The 19,577-nt window shown below is 34.0% G+C and overlaps 3 protein-coding genes and 1 pseudogene across 3 annotated transcripts; 1 reads left to right on the forward strand and 3 right to left on the reverse strand.

Annotated features, from left to right (window-relative positions):
- LOC104725045 lies at window positions 1–2,487 on the reverse strand (annotated as a pseudogene).
- Window positions 4,145–5,994, forward strand: LOC104725044 (testis-specific Y-encoded-like protein 2). Its single transcript, XM_010443640.1, has 3 exons — window positions 4,145–4,441; window positions 4,540–4,712; window positions 4,811–5,994. The coding sequence occupies exons 1-3, from the start codon at window positions 4,355–4,357 to the stop codon at window positions 5,784–5,786; spliced, it is 1,236 nt and encodes a 411-aa protein (XP_010441942.1). The 5' UTR covers window positions 4,145–4,354; the 3' UTR covers window positions 5,787–5,994.
- Window positions 6,150–11,058, reverse strand: LOC104725043 (cellulose synthase A catalytic subunit 4 [UDP-forming]-like). The gene is made up of 12 exons (XM_010443639.2): window positions 10,949–11,058; window positions 10,643–10,835; window positions 10,429–10,550; window positions 10,263–10,332; window positions 10,002–10,164; window positions 9,299–9,911; window positions 9,088–9,225; window positions 8,872–8,997; window positions 8,583–8,795; window positions 7,934–8,494; window positions 7,172–7,522; window positions 6,150–6,737 (listed from the first exon to the last, which is right to left on the reverse strand). Exons 1-12 carry the CDS (start codon window positions 10,982–10,984, stop codon window positions 6,150–6,152), a joined length of 3,174 nt encoding a protein of 1,057 aa, XP_010441941.1. The 5' UTR covers window positions 10,985–11,058.
- LOC104725041 (acid phosphatase 1) lies at window positions 11,413–13,646 on the reverse strand. Its single transcript, XM_010443638.2, has 3 exons — window positions 13,160–13,646; window positions 11,966–12,175; window positions 11,413–11,822 (listed from the first exon to the last, which is right to left on the reverse strand). The coding sequence occupies exons 1-3, from the start codon at window positions 13,588–13,590 to the stop codon at window positions 11,645–11,647; spliced, it is 819 nt and encodes a 272-aa protein (XP_010441940.1). The 5' UTR covers window positions 13,591–13,646; the 3' UTR covers window positions 11,413–11,644.

Raw genomic sequence — 19,577 nt, forward strand, 5'->3', positions numbered from 1 at the left:
CCAAAATTAAGACAAAAATGCCTCTGAAAAAACTGTTTTCGTTTGGTTACATTAATCAATTATAGTCTACTAAGGAATTATGAACTAGATAAAATAATATATTTCTCGAAAAAAAAATGATAGAAGAACAACTGAACAAGAGAAAGGGGAAGTTGAAAAGATTGTCTATAATGTTAAATTGAAATGATATGTTATATGCTTTATTCAGTAAAAACGATTCTAATTTATTGATCTTTTTGCCTATTTTATAGTTACAATCTTCAGATTTTTGCGTTTGATACAGAAGACCATTTCTTAACTCGAACACTTGCATTTTGTGCCAACAAATTTGAAATAGACAATGAAAACAACTGTGAAAAAAACATATTTGAAGTAAATCATATAAGCAAACCATAGCAACAAACAACAAATTTGAGTTACCTCTTTCTCCCAATCACATCTCATAGTAATAAAAATCAATATCAATGTCTGAACCGCGGTCCCTCCGAATATCATACCCGCCCAAATGATGCTAATTTGATATCAAAGAACTGTAAAAATGTTATAAGCATAAATCACAATATACGTAGATTAACCTTCAAATGATGCTAATTTGATATCAAAGAACTGTAAAAATGTTGGCTTTACCTTGACACCAAACTTGAAAATCCATCCCATGACAAATCCAAGTGGAAGTCCAATGCAATAGTAACATCCCAAATTTATAAATGCTACTAATGATTGCCAACCCGAACCAACTGCAACACCTAATATCAAAGTCAAAAGTCATCACACAATGGTCGGGCGGTTCATTTTGGGATTAAGGAAAAACAAGTTAATCTGTTTATGTGGTTTACCGGAAAGAACTGGTTGGACAATGTTGAGAAGAATCCCAGAAGCTAAAAGAACAGAGAGATTATTGACTGCTTTTAAGACAGTTTCACTTGAAGAGAAGATCCAACTAATGTGGTCAAGAATTTAAGAAATATTATAAGCAGTGTAAATATTGTTCCAGTGATTAACGATTGTGTCACTGATATGATCATTGCAAATCTTGCTCTTTTGCCATTTCCAGCTCCTAATTCATTCGCCACTCGTACCCTTAAAAAATAGGTAACCATCATAATAGTTAATGTTATCCATATGCACAACGAAACTAGCAAAAAGCAATTTGTATAAAAGTGAATGATAAATTTCGATGATCCATCATTCATTTTTTTTAGAGAATACTAGCTGAAGAACGACATATTATGCATAAGTAATTCTATAAACGATTAATTAGAAGCCATGAAACTATCAACTATTCTAACAAGATCTAACGGGTCTTTTCGATCATGAATAACATAAACAAACTAAGCAAAACTGAAAGTACAATGTGTGCGATAGTTAAAATGAGAGATTAGTTACCCGGTCCCCGCGAAAAAAGCATCTCCAAACCATTTATGGACATGCTGTCGATAAAAATGTTGTAGTTATAAAATTTGTACAGAGTAATGTACAAATAGGAATATGATACATATATTTGACGTACCATATAGAGATAGAGTCTACATCAATTCTTGCATTCTCCAAATTTCCAATCATCACAATTAATATCCTATAATACCAATTCTCCAAGCTGTACATATCGAAAAAGTAGTCGTAATTAGAAGTTGTGTTCTCATCTATAAACCAAAAAATATATAAAAAAACGACACTAGTGGCGTTTTACGAATAATACCAAACCACGATTGACCACACAACGTTTCCAACGCAGTCGGTCGCCATTCCAATCTACATTAAACACATATATAAAGTTACTTTCACGAATGATCCCAACATTATAAATTTATAATATAAGCTATATAAAACTTGTTCTTGGAGTATACAAAGAGGCTATAGTTGAAGTCGATGATGACATTGTTGACGATGGAGATGGAAGCGAGTTCGAGCTCTCCGAGGTGGCCAGCAAAGGCCTGAGTGATGACAAAGATCAGGTTGGTCGTGACTCTAGTGAATATGGCTGGTCCAACGCCATAGCTTCTTGGTCTCAGTCCATATCTCTTTCTTTATTTCTCCGTCTTCCTCCTCCGCCACATTTTGGTCCTTTAGTAATAGAGGAATCCTTGCCTTCTCTGTGACAAAGAATAAACCGCAACTCAATCACAAAATCAATACGCAACCAAATCCAAATCAATACTCAACACCAACGAGAATCCAACGTTCATAAAACGCAGAATCCTCTAATTCATCTTGTAAGAACCTCTCAGGGATCTTCACAGAGGATGAATCAAAGTTACAAACCCAGAACTAGAGAGAGAAAGCTAAACTCTAACAAACTTTAACAACAATTTCATTCTAATCTTGTAAATCGATAGTTTTCTCCCTTTAAACTTCAGCTCTTCTTATTCCATCGTGGCCGTTGATGCTATCTTCCCTTTATCACCGTCCACGTGTCTCACTTCATAAACTCTCTTTTCCTATATCACTCTGCAACTTCTGATTGGTCGTCTCTCTCTCCCATCGCTGATTTTTTGTGAACTAAAACAATAAAATGAGTAGAAGAAAGAAACGTGATAATATATTACGATGCGGCAAACCTAGAACATGATCGATTCTGCTTGTTTGTTTTCAACTTATAAAACATTTAAATACATTAAAATAGTACGATTAACAAATTCTTTAAGCAAGAAACACAACGTGGCACGTGATGTTTACTTTCTATTTATTGAAATATATTATTTAATCATACTTATTTTTATAGAAAATCTGATTTAAACAATACGAAATATGACTGGTGCGAGTGTAGAATATTCTTTGTTTTACAAATAAAAACAAATCTATATTAACTTATTTTTGCTAATATTGTTTAAAGTCAAATTAATTTTTGATATTTTTTCTACGAATTGAAATTAAATTATAACATTTTATACTAAATTTACATCGAACATCTAAAAGAACACATATTTTAAAACATACAATAATTTGTAAACGATATTCTCTGTTTTATAGAACGATAATTAAGAAGAAAAAAATATACTACATAAAAACATACTCCTTCTATTTCAAAATATAAGATGTTTTAGAGAAGTTTTATGTTTCATAATATAGGATGTTTTTAAGTTTCTATGTAACTTTTATATTATTTTAGCATTTTATATTAAAATGTATTGTTTTTAATTGATTTAACATGTTAAAAGTAAAGACTTTTTAGTCTGCGTGATTTAGTTAAAACATCCTATATTTTGAAACGGAGAGAGTATCATTTATATCTCTCAAAATCAAATGATATAAACTAGTCAAAATCTCATAGTGGGAGACAACAACAACTACAAACTATAAAAGAAAAAGAAAAGAAAAAAGTAAGAGAAAACTACACAACTTACCTTTTTAATGCTACAATATGACTTCTATAAATGAATATTTGGATATCATTTCAACTCTGAATTAGTGTTTCATGCCAGTTAATATATCGATAACCAAATAGTTTTATAAATCAATAATTGAATAAGGATAGTGTGTAAAATACATTATTTTCTAAGTTCAACAAAATTAAAATTTCATGCACTTTGAAAAGCAGTACGTGAACATTGAATAATGACAATGTGTAAAATGCATATTCTTTCATTTTCTTAAGTCTATTTAGCTCATTGTCAGGATTGAACCAAAATGTCTCTGTTAAACTGACTCTAATTGGGTCAAGTTATTGTGATTTTACAAAGATAAAATAGAACAATATAATACGTAATTAGAGAAATAAAAACAAAACAAATTAAGAAACCATGATTGGGTTTGGATTGGATATTTTAGTATGGATACTCAGACATGGAACTACATATACGATCGACAGCCCTTAATTCAATTTTCATTTTTTGCCGCTAATCAATCCCACCCCCATTTTATCTCGTCCGTACATGTGTCTCATCAAGCTCGTCGTCGAAGTTAGTAGTTGTAAAAAAAAACTAAAAAAGTTTAGTGGACCGACCATAAATGGGTTTACGACGGCCCATTATCCCCAATTTAAAAAAATACTTATTCTTCTTTATTTATAAAGCAGTGGCCCACATAGTAACGGTCCAATTACACAGTCTAAAATGCGTGGGGTCAGACTTCGTAACGGTCATCTACTTTTCCTTTATTTTTTACCCCCACAAAATTAATATATTAATAAACTCAAATTAAAAAAGAAAAGTAAAATCACCGTAAAAAAAAAAGGGAAATCTAAATCCCTAAATTCAACAAGTGAGTCTCTTCAGCTCTTCTTCTAAAGTTGAAAGCTCAGTTAAAAAAAATCATCCATCTCTTTGTGATGTTGACTCTTTAATCAAGCAATCTCTTCAAAGGAATCTGTTATCTTCAAACTCTCTCGCTAGCTCGTTGAGGTTTTTAGAAGAGAATGGGTTGCTTACTAGGTTGCTTCGGTCGTCGGAAGAATCATCGTCGCCGTCAGAGACGTCGTGAATCTTTCCAACCACGTTTAAACGTAAGCTTCTTTTTTTTCTCATGGAAACAAATCTAGTTTTAGCTTCCATTTTTGTTGGGTTTTGTTTGATTTTAAGTAATTTATTTCGTTTTATGTAGAGAATCTCTGAAGGGTCTGCAGAGGATGTTGAGGTGAATCTTAAGGTTCCTGTTGTCGATGAAGTCCCAACAAAGTCTGTAAAGGATGATGATAGAGTTGCTAGTGTTGTGGAAGATGTGACTGTGGTGGAAGTCTCTAAAGTATCTGTAACTCCAATCACTGATGATATCTGGTAAGTATTGTGTGTTTTGTTCTTTTCCTGCACAGACTCATGTTATTTGTGTTTTGTGTTCTATCTAAACAGATTTGAATCTTTTATTTAAATTGCAGTGACAAGGTTGAGGAGAAGAAACACAGTCCGAGTCCGAGCCCGAGTCCGACTAGGAAGAAAGTGACTTTTGACACGAATGTCAAAACATATGAACACATTGTAGTAGATGAATCTGTTGAGTTCTTTGAAGAGAAGAAAGAAGAGGTGAAGACGTCGAGGCAGGCATCTGAGGGGAGTGATGTTACATCTAACTCGTCAGGGTCTTATCCTTCAAACCACAGATACCAGAATTGTAGAGAAAGTGATGATGAAGAGGAGGATGTAACGGATTGTGACGAAAGCGATCTAGATGATGATGATGGTGGGTTACTTGATGAAGACTATTATGATGATGATGGTGATAGTTATGATGATAAGCTGCACAACTGGGATAAACAAGTTTACACTGAGGAGATTGCAGATAACGTTATGGACATAGAGAAGATAGGAGAAAAGACTAATGCGAGTGCTAGAGACAGAAGCGGATATATCAACGCAGTACTGAACCCGATCGAGAATCTCAACCAATGGAAAGCTGTGAAATCCAAAGGAAGAACAACAACACAAACACATTCTCGAAAGGAGAACGCGGTTAATGCTTCCTTCAGCTTGGAGCCTCAACAGGTTGGTGAATTGTCATCATCATTCAGCTTGAACCGGAGATCAAGAGATGAAACTAAGAAACAGACAACTCAAGAAGTAGCTGTTGATGCTAGTCTCTCAACCTGGCTATCCACATCTCCGACGACAACCAGCGGATGCAGCAGTGTTGAAACCGCAATGTCAGAGAAGAAGAAACACTGGAAACCGGTTCAAAGCCACGACGAAAGACCTATATTGGGGGCATTGACTGCAGCGGAGATAAAACAGTTCTCAGCCACGAACTCGCCGAGGAAATCTCCAAGTAGGAGCCCTGAATCACCGATCATCGGAACAGTTGGTGGTTACTGGAACAATCACTCAATGGTCACTAGCAAGTACAGTCGAAGCTCTTAAAACTCGAATTCCACACATGTTTGGTTTACACTGATACTGTGAGTATAAGTTTCATTAATTTATTACCAAGTTTGCCTCTGTGAAATTATTTCCATCACTCTGTTTGTTTTTGTGTGTGTGGTGTGTCTTTGGTTGATGATTACCAAATCGTTATGTGTGTTGTGTAATGTGATTGGATTTATTATATTTCATTCTATTTGTTTGTATTTTTGTCTATTATTTAACATGTGATTCAAAGTATGAATTGTTTTTTCTCCTTACAAAACCCATATGATCAAACAAAGAACACCCAAATCGAAAAATAGCCCAAGCAAAATGGCTCAAAAGGGCGACTAGAAACGCAAACGCAGTAGCGGTGACTAATCAACAGTCGACGCCACACTGTTTCAGTAACGGACCAGTCTGTTTCGGCAAGAACGGATCAATCCTTACCCAAACCAACGAGAAGATAGACGCGAGAAGGATAGACCAAAGCACAACGATCGTCGGGGTTCTGTTTTGTCGACCCATCAAACCTTTGAGGAAAGGGTAGAGATGAACAATGACCCAAAACGCGAAAAACAGTTTCCCAAACAGCGGTCCCCAAGAACCATATCCATTGTTAATAGCGTCAGAGACTCCGGCTACAACACCGACCATGTTGAGGATGATGAGTGTGGTCGGAGGGATGAGAAGAGTGGTCCATTTGAAGAGGTAAAGATCTCCAAACTCATCAGCTTCGTCACTGGCTCCTTTTGACGTGACAGTGAAGTTAGTGTCAACACCGAAGAGGACTTTGAGAAGACCTTGAAAGACGGCGAAGAGATGAGCTGAGACACCACCGATGACCCAAAATTGCTCGTTACGCCAGAGGTCGTTGATGCTCACGCCGCTCCAACGAAGTTCTAAGATCGCCGTCGCGATGATTGATAAGAATAGAGCAAGGAACCATATGCTTGCGAAATTGTTTATCTGAATCAAAAGATAGCAAAATGAGTGTTGATAAAATTTGATCATTTCTTCGATTTGTGACAAATCAAGAACATTTAGGGTGGAAGTGTGAATCTTTAGATAATGAAGGGCTAAAAGAGTGAACTTTTATGAATTTTAAGATAGTGTTTAAAGGGAATTTTTGATCATTTTCTGATTTTGTGAGTTTGGTGGGGGCAAATCAACAACATTTAGAAACTTTCCGGGTAAAAGTGTAAAATTTTTGGAGTTTAAAATCTATCAAAATTCCAAATTTATTAAATCTCATTGAATCCTCCAAAATCATTATTTCAATACACCCCTTAAATGTAGGAATTATGAATTGGTTTCTAAAAATTTCTGCAAAATGTGATTTTTAATGATTTATGGGTAAAAGTGTAAACCTAAGGTGTAAGGAAAAACATAATGAGACTTACCGTTGGAATGATGAATTTGCCGGTGAGAAGACAAACGGCCGGGATAGTACAATATGCAAGTAGGGGAATAGAAGTGAAAGGATAGACAATGGTGTTGATGTAAGCAAGACGTTCAAGAATTTTAAGCTTGCCTCCCCAAGCATACCACAAAGGACAATGACGGCTAAAGAAGATTTCAACCGAACCGAGTGCCCATCTAAGCACTTGGTGCAACCGATCAGACAGATTGATAGGAGCTGATCCTTTAAAAGCTGGTCTTTTAGGCATACAGTAAACTGATTTCCAACCTCTACAATGCATTCTGAATCCTGTTAGAATATCTTCTGTCACTGATCCATAAATCCATCCAATCTGAAAAAAAAAAAAATTCAAATACCAAATGTAACATTAGAGTTCACACTCAAACCATTATCATTACCATAAAACTACATCATGTTGGTTATCATTCAAAAATAAATAAAAGGTTTGATAATATTGATTTATCAAATATATAGTTGATGAATTTTTTTGTTTAAATTAGAATCATATTTTTTTAAAATATAAATGAAATTTTAGAATCGAAAATAAAATTTTGCAAACTGATTTTTACTTGATTTTTTTTTAAACTAATTTTAGTTAATCTTTGAAATTATAACTCTAAAATGAAATTTCGAAAAATTATTAATATTTTGCAAACTAATTTTCACTTGAAATTATTTTGCTCATTGGTATAGCAATTCTGCAATATTAACATAATATAACCCATATATTACTACTATTTACCTCTTTGCCCCATTCAGTCTTCTCTTCGTAGCCACAGCTAATAACATGAATGGCTTCTTTGATCAACGAGCTCGTGTTCGTCGCCTCCGGCAAACCTCCCTTCTCCATCAACGTCGATGTAATAAACACAGGTGACATCCCAAACCTCTTCTCAAAGTTCTTCTGCGACATCAACGAAGATTTCTCAAGCTCATCGTATCCTTCAAGCCCTTCTTCAATGTCTTCCAAATCAAAAATCGCCTCCGTAGATCGCTTCCTCGTATAGCTGCTGCTCATCATCGTAGTGTCATCACTCTTCTTCTTGCTCTTCTTCCTTAGTTTAGATAACAAGCTCTTGATTCCTGATTTCTTCTTTGACGGATCTGATGATTTCGATTTGTGATGGTGACGGTTACCTCCGCCGCAGCAACAGCATAGCCACGACGGCCAACAGTCGCAAGTCATCTTCTTGCGTTTTTCCGATACCGGAGGTTCGTATCCGTATAGTGCTGGTCTGTTGAATACACATCCTGTTCCTACATAGACTGGTCCTTGGATCCCATCTAAGCCTCTCATGTTTATCTACAAGATTGACACAGATGTATATTAGGGTTTTGAATTTGAATTTGGGGGTTTTTGTTGTGGTGATGAAGATGATGAAGAGGCTTACATCGAAGAAGACGATGTTTCTGTTGGCGTATCGATCGTTGTGATCGATTCCATCGAATCTTTGAGGGAATTGAACATAACAAAGCTTTTTACCAAGCTGTGGATCCATTAGGAAGCACATTGATTCTCTTATGGCTTTACTGTTGTTGATGTAGTGATCACAATCTAGATTGAGCATGAATGGAGCATTTGTTAGCACTGCTGAGACTCGCACCTGCAACATTTCCCCAAAAGTTAGATTTGGTTTCTGACAGAGCCTTTTTATGGCTGGTTTGGTTTGGTTTACTTACCATTGCATTCATGGCTCCAGCTTTCTTGTGGTGTGCATAGCCAGGACGCTTCTCTCTCGATACATACACAAGACGTGGCAGTTCGTTACCGTCGATGTCGAATGCTCCTTCTTTTCCTAGATACACCTGAAACTCAAAAGTAGTTTTGTTTAGTTTCCAAGGTGGAATCTTTGATGGTATATCGGAAGCGTTGGGTTTTGAGGTTTTTGCAGTGACCTGAATCATCCCAGGATGATCACGAGTGTTGTTCCCAGGCCATGGTGTACCATCTTGCATCACCCAACCTTCTTCAGGCTTCTTCTGAGCTTTAGCTACTAAAGCATTGATCCTCACTTTGAATTCTTCATATTCCCTCTGCAAAACATGGATAAGTGTAAGTGAAGACCCGTCGTATGATTTTTAAAAGTAAAGATGTTTCTTCACTGACCTTCATTGCTCTGCGATCTTTGACGAATGTAGTTTGGACTTTATCCTTCAAGTAATCAATCTTCTCTGAGAAGTAAAACTCTGGAGCTCTTGGCTCGACATTGTACTTCTTGCAAAACGGAACCCATCTCCTTGCAAACTCTGAAGTTTCAGACAATGTATCGAACAGGAGCATCGATGCACCGTCATCAGACACATAGCAGCTCACCTTATTAACTGGGTAATCAACAGCTAAGATCGAGAGAATAGTGTTGGCTGTGATTATCGGAGGTTCCTTAAGTGGATCCACCGTACTGACAAACACATCAACTGGTGCAAGCTTGTTCTTTTCACCATCCCGTTCAAATCTCATTGAGAGACGGTCAAGGTATGTCTCTCGGTTAATCGGAAACCATTTCGGGAACTGATCGAGGATCCAAGAGAGTGCGAACCAGATCTCACAGATGACTGAGATAAGCCAGAGAGGGTATGCGTCTTTGGCTGGTGTCAAGATACGGAAACGGAAGAAGAAAACTAAGATAACAAGACGAAGAACGATCACGATTCGGTATGGACTGATTTTGCTAGACGAGATTGGGACTTTTCTCCAGAGAGGTTGTCTTGCTTCAGCATCTCTGTAATGTAATCAACAAGAACTCAGTTACTTACTCTTCAAATATTTATTACTTGAGATGAAAGAAAGATCAGTGTTTTCTTATTGTTACAAGTATTCGTCTTCTTCATCATCTTCTTTGTCTTGATCATTTGTTTGATCTCCCTTTACCACTAAACCTCTCTTCTCTTGCCTCGCTTTCCATTTATCTACTCGCTCTTTCCACTCAGCATCTGTGTAGCCATCTCTCTCTGCTTCAAAGTCTTTCCCCAACACTTCAAATCAAATCACATAGAAACATGCCTCATAATTTGCTCTTATACATCTCTATGCATATAAAAATCACACATAGCTAGATATATTTTCTATATACCACTTCCAGTGGAAGAAAAGGCTCGACCATTTGGACGCCATTGCTGCTTGCTATTGTAGTCTCCATTTTCCTGCAATACCCATAAACTACTCAGAATCTTGATCTCGAATGGGAATGGGAGATTTCGAAGAAAAGAGAAAACAATCAATCCAAGTCATTTAGATACCGATCCATAAGCAAAATTCTGGTGAATGGAGGAAGCATCCTGGCGGTTCTTGATATTCAACTCATCATCTGAACCATCAAGACCATTGTTTCCTTCTTCATCTCCATCTATTTTAGGAGAGCCTTCAGAAAAAATCATTTCACCAATATGAGATGAGAGTCAAGCAAGGGTTATCGATTTGTAAAGACCAAAACAGGGTTTTGGTGTAATTTACCTTTGTGGCGTTTGCAAAGAGTGTTGCACTGAGGGCAACATTTGTTACCGTTGCTACGCTCATATTCATAACAAGGTTTGCAAACCGGGTAAGCACACACGTGACATGCCACAAAATTCTGGCCATTGTCGTCGTCTTTGACCTCATCGCCACAGACTCTGCAGATCTTAGCTGAGAAGGAGGAATGACGATGCTGCATCCATTAAAAGAACGTAACTTATAAGATTTTAATGCAAACCCAGCTGAATAATTTGTATACAAAACACAGGAGACGAGTTTGGTTTTGTTTAGTTCTTTCTCTCTTACCTCATCGTCGAAGCTAGCCATGGTGTTTGGTTCCATGGCTGAGGCAAGCTGTGCTCAAAAGCAGAGCAGAAGGTGATATAGAGAAATGTATGTGACTATGTGTTTTTTAAGATTGAAGAGATCAGATATGTAATATAATGGGAAAAGGTTAGAATTTTCTGTGAAGAAAGCTGAGGTTGTACCAAACTGTGAGGTGAAATTGGGTCTGAGGTTTGTGTCATAAGAAAGCTTCAAGAGACAGCAACAAGATTTGGTGGAAGAAGGAGACAGCTCAGTGTACTCAGAGTATTATTTAATTGCTTGAGCTTCCAACTTCTGCTGTTTGTTGTTCTTTTTAGTTCTTTAGAATTTGTATAACTTAGAGTAGCTTTCAAGTTATTATGAATTTCTACTTTAGTCTTTACACTCTTACTTAATCCAGCAATGTTCTTGAAACTAAATTAGGTATAGAGACTAGAGAGAGGAGATTATATAACAAAAGCCCATAATCAATAATTTCACAAAGGCCCAAAATGGTGATACAAAAGAAAACATCCGAATGCAACACAAACAAAAGATGATCATGGTTCATAGATCATATGCATTTGAATTGTTTATAAAAACCAGAAGCGGAGAAAGGAAGAGACTTGAATACTCAAGAATCAGATTAAAACATCTGATCTTATTGTTTTGGTTAGGACAGTAAAAATGGTTTTATTATGCGACATAGTAGATGGAGTTAGGGAGCTTGAAGGTTCTCTTGGGAACTGGACAACCTGCGAAGCTGTTCCATTGTGCGCCCATTACTCCCCAAACTCTGTACCCAAGACTTGTAAGCCATGACCTCAAATCTGCTTTGTATTGGCTCACACTCTTCTTCTCATCTGCCTCTCCCCTGCAATTTTCCGATTTGTTAAAAAAGTTATTATACCATAAAAATGATCTTACAACTTAACCGGTTAATTTTTTTACATATTGGTTTAACTCGGTTATTAAATATGAATCGAACCGGGAAATCTATATAATATTATAATATACCTTAGAAGGAGGTTAGACCAGCCGTGGTAACCGGCTTCGATAAGGTTTTCGACGGTGGCGGATCTGAGATACTCTTTACGAGAAGATACCAAAAAGATCTTGAAACCTCTCTCTCTGATCTCATGAAACAGCTTAACCATGTTTGGAAGGGCTGGTGCTTTGCCCATCTTTTGCCATTCCTCGAACTTGGTCTGGTTCAGTTGCTCACCACTGATTCAAATCAATGCAATGTAACATTTCAATCCCGGGTTTTATGTCTTAACCGGATTAAAGCTAACCAGATAAAAATGATAGAAATAGACATAGAAACCGTTCTAAACCGAAAATCAAGCCAAATTTTCTTTATAACCTGATCGATTTTATTAGTTTACTTTCTTATACCAAACAAACCAAATCGAAATCAAAGTTTAATGTAATCAAACCGAAGCGAACACAGTAATTTAGTTTTTATTATTATTATTATTATTTTGTTTATTCTAATTGAAAATAGAATTATATTATTTTAAACAATTTTTATATATTTCTTAAACCAGTTCAGTTGAAAACTTAAACCAAATCGAACCAAAATAAAAGAAAAACTAATGTAACTTAATTTTAGAAATCATATTTGAATTTTATATATAATTTTGGTTTAAAATATAAAATGTAATTTTTTTTTACACCATACAAAATGTAAATTTAATTTATTATAGAGAAATTCCTTTAAGTACCACTAAAAAGGTTTTTTTTCCAAAAATACCACATTTTAGTTTTTTTTTCCAAAAATACCACAAAAGATTTTTTTTTTCAAAATTACCACAAACACAAAAAATTGATTTTTAAGAATGTAAATTTTTTTTTAGGTTTGAGTTGACACATTTAGTTTTAGGGTATAGTTTTTAGGGGTATGATTTAGTATTTAGAATTTAGAAATTAGTTTTTAGTATTAAAACTTTAGTTCAATTATGTGGTATTTTTGGAAAAAAATATATTTTAGTGGTATTTTTGGGAAAAAAACTAAATTATGGTATTTTTGGAACAAAAATATATTTTAGTGGTATATATGACAATTGCCCTTTATTATATTATCCAAAATCGAACCAAAAACCAAACTAAATATTTGGTCAACCCAAACCGATGGAGCCTAATGTATGTAGATGGTTTTTTTTTGGACAATATATGTAGATGGTTATTGGTTAAGTTTAGTGTATTTACCCGAAACAGCCGTTGCTCTTGTGGTAAGGGATGGTGGAAAGAAGAGTGTCATCAATGTCAAAGATCCAAGCATCCATGCCATCGCATGTCTTCTTCTCGCAACAGGTTTTTCCTAGGTAAAGGACAGCTTCATCAATGGCTCTCTCCACATCCTCCTCGTATTGAGATGAGGTCATGTACTTTTGGACGAACCACACACATTCCTGTGGCACCACCAAAAAGTTCCTAATATTGTTAAGCTCCACGTTGACCCTCCAGCTCTCGCAGTATCCGTTTAGGTTTGGTCCTTTCAAAGACACGGCGGCGGTTTCGCTAGTCTTTGTGGTGGTTGTGGTTCCTTTGAGCTGGTTCAGGATGTTCCAGTCACGAGCTGAGACAACGCCGATGAATAGGACAGTGAGGGTCACCGAGAGAAGCAAGGATCTAGCCATGATGAGGATGATGATGATTGATGAAGGAGTAGTAGTTTTTGCGATCTGTCTGCGATGTGGTTGGGTGTTTTTTATATAGAGTATATGTAGAAGTGCAAGTCAACGTCAGAAAATAATAATAATAATAATAATAAGTAACAAAGTTTTTTCACCTCGCATAATCGGCCTCTTTACTGTAAAACGTTTTAACAAATTACCCATTCAACAGTAAACCAAAAAAAAGTCCTTACCACAAAAAAATTATTTAAACCATAAAATCGAAACTTAATTAATTATCTCATATATTCTTAATTTTTAAATACTTAAATGCTAATTAGATAACATAAAAAGCGGATACACGAAAACGTGGAAATGATTTTAAGATAGCAAAGCTGATACAGATCGATCTAAATGACACTAAAGAAAACCACATGGAGCCAGGGCCATGTTCACGTTTATACGATCGAATACACAAGTTAATTTTTATTACGTAGAGTACAATTTAATTTCACAAAAGACATTAAATATATAAAGTACAAATTCAACAAAACACAAGGTAAACTTATGTAGTATTTTTTTAATATTTTTTTTGTCAACAACTATTAATTGATTGGCTTTAAATAAGCCAATGATGAGGAATATATATAAATTTTCTTTTAAACTACTAGTTTTGTTTCTTACATTTAAAGATAGAATGTCGGTACATTTTTATACATTCATTGTTTATCAACTGATTTGTTTTCACGTAATGTTACCGTAAAACATTCGAATCAAACTTCTCATCAGTTTCTCTTTGGTTAAGATGATTTTAACGTTAATTGCACCACTTTTAGTTTGTCTATAGCTACCAAAATGAACACCTTCACTTTATCAATAGAAACAAAAAGAAAAAGTAAGAACATATATAGTATAGTTCTATTTAGCATTTTGGTCCAACCATTGTTTAACATCCACAGATAAATCTTATCATTTTCATGTGACCAAATATACACATTAAAATAAAAATACTATAGGGAGATGAATGTGAACGACAGCACATTTCACTTAGATATATAATAAATCTAGAGTGGGAGGAGGAAGGTGGGTACCATGTCTTGATGTGAAATAGATAGGACCAAATATATAGGTGAGGATATGATGATCCCCATTACAGCTAATGCAAATTTAATTTAATCAACCGTTTTTGGGGTCTGTGAATAAATGTGTTCTTAGCTTATATATACTCAGGATATATTCATTTTCTTAAAGATATATATAGATATGAGCGCAGAACAAGCCATTTCAAAGCAACAAAAAATGTTGTAGACCATAATCATCCAAAACATGTTAGAAATGAATATAATGGAGGCAGATAAACACAAGTGAATAAAACTGATTATTATATAATATAATAAATTAATAATAATAGTAATAACCTTTTAAAAAGTACAAGATCATTTCTATATCATTTATTATATGTGTAATTAAATAATAATAATTGGAGATCACCCACCCACTAAATTGTGACACACACAAATAAATTATCTTAAGTTCATCTTAATAAATAAATTAAGACAACGAACTATTTGACTTCACGGGGTTTTGGAAGTCATTGTAAGTGGCCTCGCCTCCTAAACAAGTTTTGATAGTTGTATTATGATCACATAAAACTGACCAAACATTTAATACACTCATACTTATTAATTATATCATAATTGACATATATTCTTACTTCTTATAAAGATGTTAAGAAAATTTTATGAAAAGGGTTCTAAAATATCTACTACTAAAATAAAATTGCGGAAGTTTAGTCTTGTATTGTTTTGTCATAAAACTGATTTATCTTTCAACCGGTGTTGATTTTATAGACCAATCTATATGGCTGATCCTTACACATGGCACTCGTATTAGATATTCATGGTATGTCGGAATCTCATTTTAAACAATTCTTATATCTTTTTTTTTTCTTTCAAATTGTAATGACCTGATTGAGTATGCTTGGATCAAACGTTATAAGCATTTCTCTCTATTCCAATGATTTTCACTTTTTTTTTGTTTCGATATCTTATTCTTTTGGAACAGGTTAATTAAGATGGATTGCAGATATGAAGAAACTTTATAGATATGTATTACAGGTCTCTTTGCTTATTCACCGAGAAAGAAAAAAATTGTGAATAGCTGATTCATGTGTGTAAAATTGTTAACCTAACTCCTTAGTCGTCTAACAACATTTCCCACGTTCTAATATGTTTTTCTTAATTTGTTTAATATGGTGTGACTTTAAGAGGCATGCTTTTTTGTACCAAATCAAATTGTTGACAATAATTCATTCAGTTCTTAATCAGGCTGTATTCACACTAATCCGAAATCTGGATGCTTCTCATGAATTGTTCTTTTCCAACATTTCTCTTAAGTAATATTTTAGAATAAATAGTAATATTTTTTTGTTAATAATTGATAGGATACTTGACTATATATTATTATGCTCTCTCAGTCTCTCTCCTTGTGTGAAATTAATCGGCTAGATTGGCTTTATGATTTATGTAGGGCTGAACATATATAAGACACAAAAGCTTCTCTTTTTTAATTATCAGAAATTATCGTATTTTCAGTATTTTTCTAATAAAAAATTATTTTATTTGTCTCTTATAAAATATTTTTTTTTTGGAATTTTAATAGTCAAGCAATATATAATAAAACATTTCTTTATTTTTTTTTTGCTAATTTGTGTAAAACAATCTAAAATGACAATTAATTTATAAAGGAAAAAATATTACTTTGTAACAATTTTTTTTGGACAAACAAACTTTCATTAAACTTAAAACATTAAATGATGAAGGTTCTTACAATTTAAAAATAGAGGATTGCAAGAAAGATAAAGATAAAAACTACATGAGTTTTTCAAGAGGATGAGTCTTCCAAAAGGATGCACAATCCTTGATGAACTTGCAAAGGATAGAAGATCTTTTGATGTCTTGTAGGATTTCAGCTTGAAGGCACGTTTCAGAAAACCCCAAAACAACAAGTAATTATACTCAACTTGTGCGATAGACGCATAGGGAGCATTTCGTTGGCGCCGGAGAGCATGTTTCAAAAATTGTCCTTGATAATAGTGTATGGGAGCGTTTCCTCTTCTAATAGTTATATTATTTTGTAACAATTACTCGTGTTTTTATCAATCCAAAAGTTAGGGATATATACAATATTGACAAAACATGATTTTAAGCTAAAAAAACAGATAATTCAAAATTAAACATTTAAGTAACTAGATGAATTCAAAAATTTAGATAGCCAAAATTAACATTCTAAACTTTTATTAATATGGATAATGGTCAAATTAACCCTCTCGCTCGAAGGAATTGGCTCTCGCTGAAGGAATTGGCTCTCTCATGCTTCGTATTGGCCTACTACTTCTGATGGTTAGTCCAATGATGATGTTGTCTCATTCTGTCGATCAAAAAGTTAGTTCTTATAAAAGGAGAAAACCATTGTCACAAACCGGCAAAGACGCATACAACATTTCAAAACACATGATCCATAACAACCATTACCATTTCAAGCAACATATTAGTGTATTGGTTTAATCAAAATGATGTAGAAAGCATTTGGGAATTTTATCTATAAGATGTTAGTTTTTTACGAGTATATAAAAAGTGGATTTAACAGATTTTATTTGTTGTCTTTAAAGCTTAAGAAAGCATGGTCACTTTCACTTCTTCATCAAATTGTATTCAGTTTCTTTTATTTGTTTCAATCGTTATGAATGTATCATATATTAAAGAACATTTCTATGATAATATAATTGATTGTTGTTTAAAAAAATAGATAGGATCGGATGAAAATTTTGGGAAATTCACATAATTTCAGGATTATTTACTAAAAATGAATATTAAACTTTTCAATTTTTTTAAAGTATAAACAGATAAATGAATGATTTATATTATCTTAACTCAAACTCTAATATGTTCCAAATAAGCCTTTATTTAAACAAGAATATATATGAAATGAGAAAATTCAAGATGGATATATGAGAATCATGGGACGTCGCCTAAACTATTCTCAAATTTATTGAATGGCAAATATTTTTACCATCCATCGTGACCTGAATTAAAATTATACTAAAAACTCATATTAGTCTTGTAATTCAACTATTTAGATCCCCGTAATTCTCACACATGCAGTCGAATCTCTGATAGTCATGATAAATCTTGGTATGCATAGTCTCATTTTATACTATTGAATTTAGTATCCATTTTCTTATCTGCTTTCTTTCAAATTGCACTATATTTGATTTTCTCGGATCACACACATTCGTTGTTAGCATATGTCTTGTTCCAATAATTTTAAGATATTATATTTTTGGAATAGATCAAGATGCATTGTATAATACTATAATAGATATACCTCGAAAGTCCCTAAATTATTGACCGGAAACAATTTTGTGAATAGCTGAACTCATGACTGTTAACCTAATCCTTATTCGTTTACATAATCACATCGTTAACAACATTTAATTAACAACATTTTCCACGTTCAAATTTAATATATATGGTGCGACTCTAAGAGATATATTATTTTGTACCAAATGCAATCCAAGTGTTGACAATTCATTCAGTTCTTGATCAGTCTGGTTGGATTCACACTATCGGGCCATTAGGATGCTTCTCATGAATTATGTTTTCAACTTTTCTGTTCAATTTTTTCAATTTTATTATCGCTAATTATATGTCACGAACTAAATATTCTAGACCATATTTTCGTTACTATGACCCTTCTTGACAAATTTCAGAATAAATTAATAACTTTCGTTAGTATTTGATGGGCTTCTTCACTATATATGTTGGTTTATCCATGTATGAGTTCAATCGACGAGATTGGCTTTTCTGGATGAATATAGAAGTATATACAGAATCTGATTTGCTTTCAAAGATTTCATTATTTATTAGAAATCATGTTCACAGCTCATAGCCGCACCTCATACCATGTCATGTTAACTACTCCTTAAACATAACGTTAATAAATTATTAAGTTCAGTTGACAAAACAAATAAAACCAAATTCACATATTTCTAATATATATATACTTTTTTGTAAAATAACCCGACAATAAGCCATTTTTTAGTAAATTATCGTAAACTAGCATTGAGCCCGTCCTACGACGAGACAAAACTTTACCAATTTACATATGAACAAACTAAATATTTTTCTTTATAATTTACTTTCCTTTCAAATAGTTGTACCAAGCCAAAGAACAATAGCAGTTTTATAGTGTGTTCACAAGGTCTGCGCGATTAATAAACAAATGAAATGACAGGAGGTTGAGGCTAGAATCAAATAATATACTTTGGTTCCAATTTAGTGAGGGAAAATGTTGCAAATGGTAGATCAACTAGATTCTCTTCAAACATAGCCTGCTACAAGTTAACGGGGAAAAACAATTTCACGAGTCTTATCAAAACAGATGCAAATCAACTTCAATAAAGACAAAAGCCAAATTTAATAAATTTTCTAATAAATTCCGATTAACGGGAATAGAAGGAGATACGACGGAGGCGAGATGAAGCTTGAAAAAAACGAGAGAAACGTGATTCTTATTCAATCAAAGGATAAAAGTTTGTTACAAAGCTTAACCAGAATTAACAGCTATCTTAGTCTTTATATTTAGACTAATCTAATCAACTAGTTAACCAGAATTAACCAATGTCAATAACCGGATTTAACCATCTAATACGCCTCCCTCAAATCTTTATCTCCGAAGTGTCTGGTTTGACAAAGACATTTTCTGCAGCAAGTGATGGAAAGGTCCTGGTTGGAGAGGTTTGGTCAAAATGTCGGCATGTTGTTCTTCAGTAGGAACATGTAGAGCTTTAAGAGTACCTATTTTGAGTTGATCACGAACCGTATGGCAGTCGATCTTTATATGCTTCGTTCGCTCATAAAACACATGATTCATCGCAATATGTAGAGCTGACTTATTATCACAAAACAATTTGGCCGGTGCAACCTCCTTAATGTGTAAATCTTTTAGCA

This window comes from Camelina sativa, chromosome 11 (genome assembly GCF_000633955.1).
Source record: "Camelina sativa cultivar DH55 chromosome 11, Cs, whole genome shotgun sequence".
Classification (NCBI taxonomy): domain Eukaryota; kingdom Viridiplantae; phylum Streptophyta; class Magnoliopsida; order Brassicales; family Brassicaceae; genus Camelina; species Camelina sativa.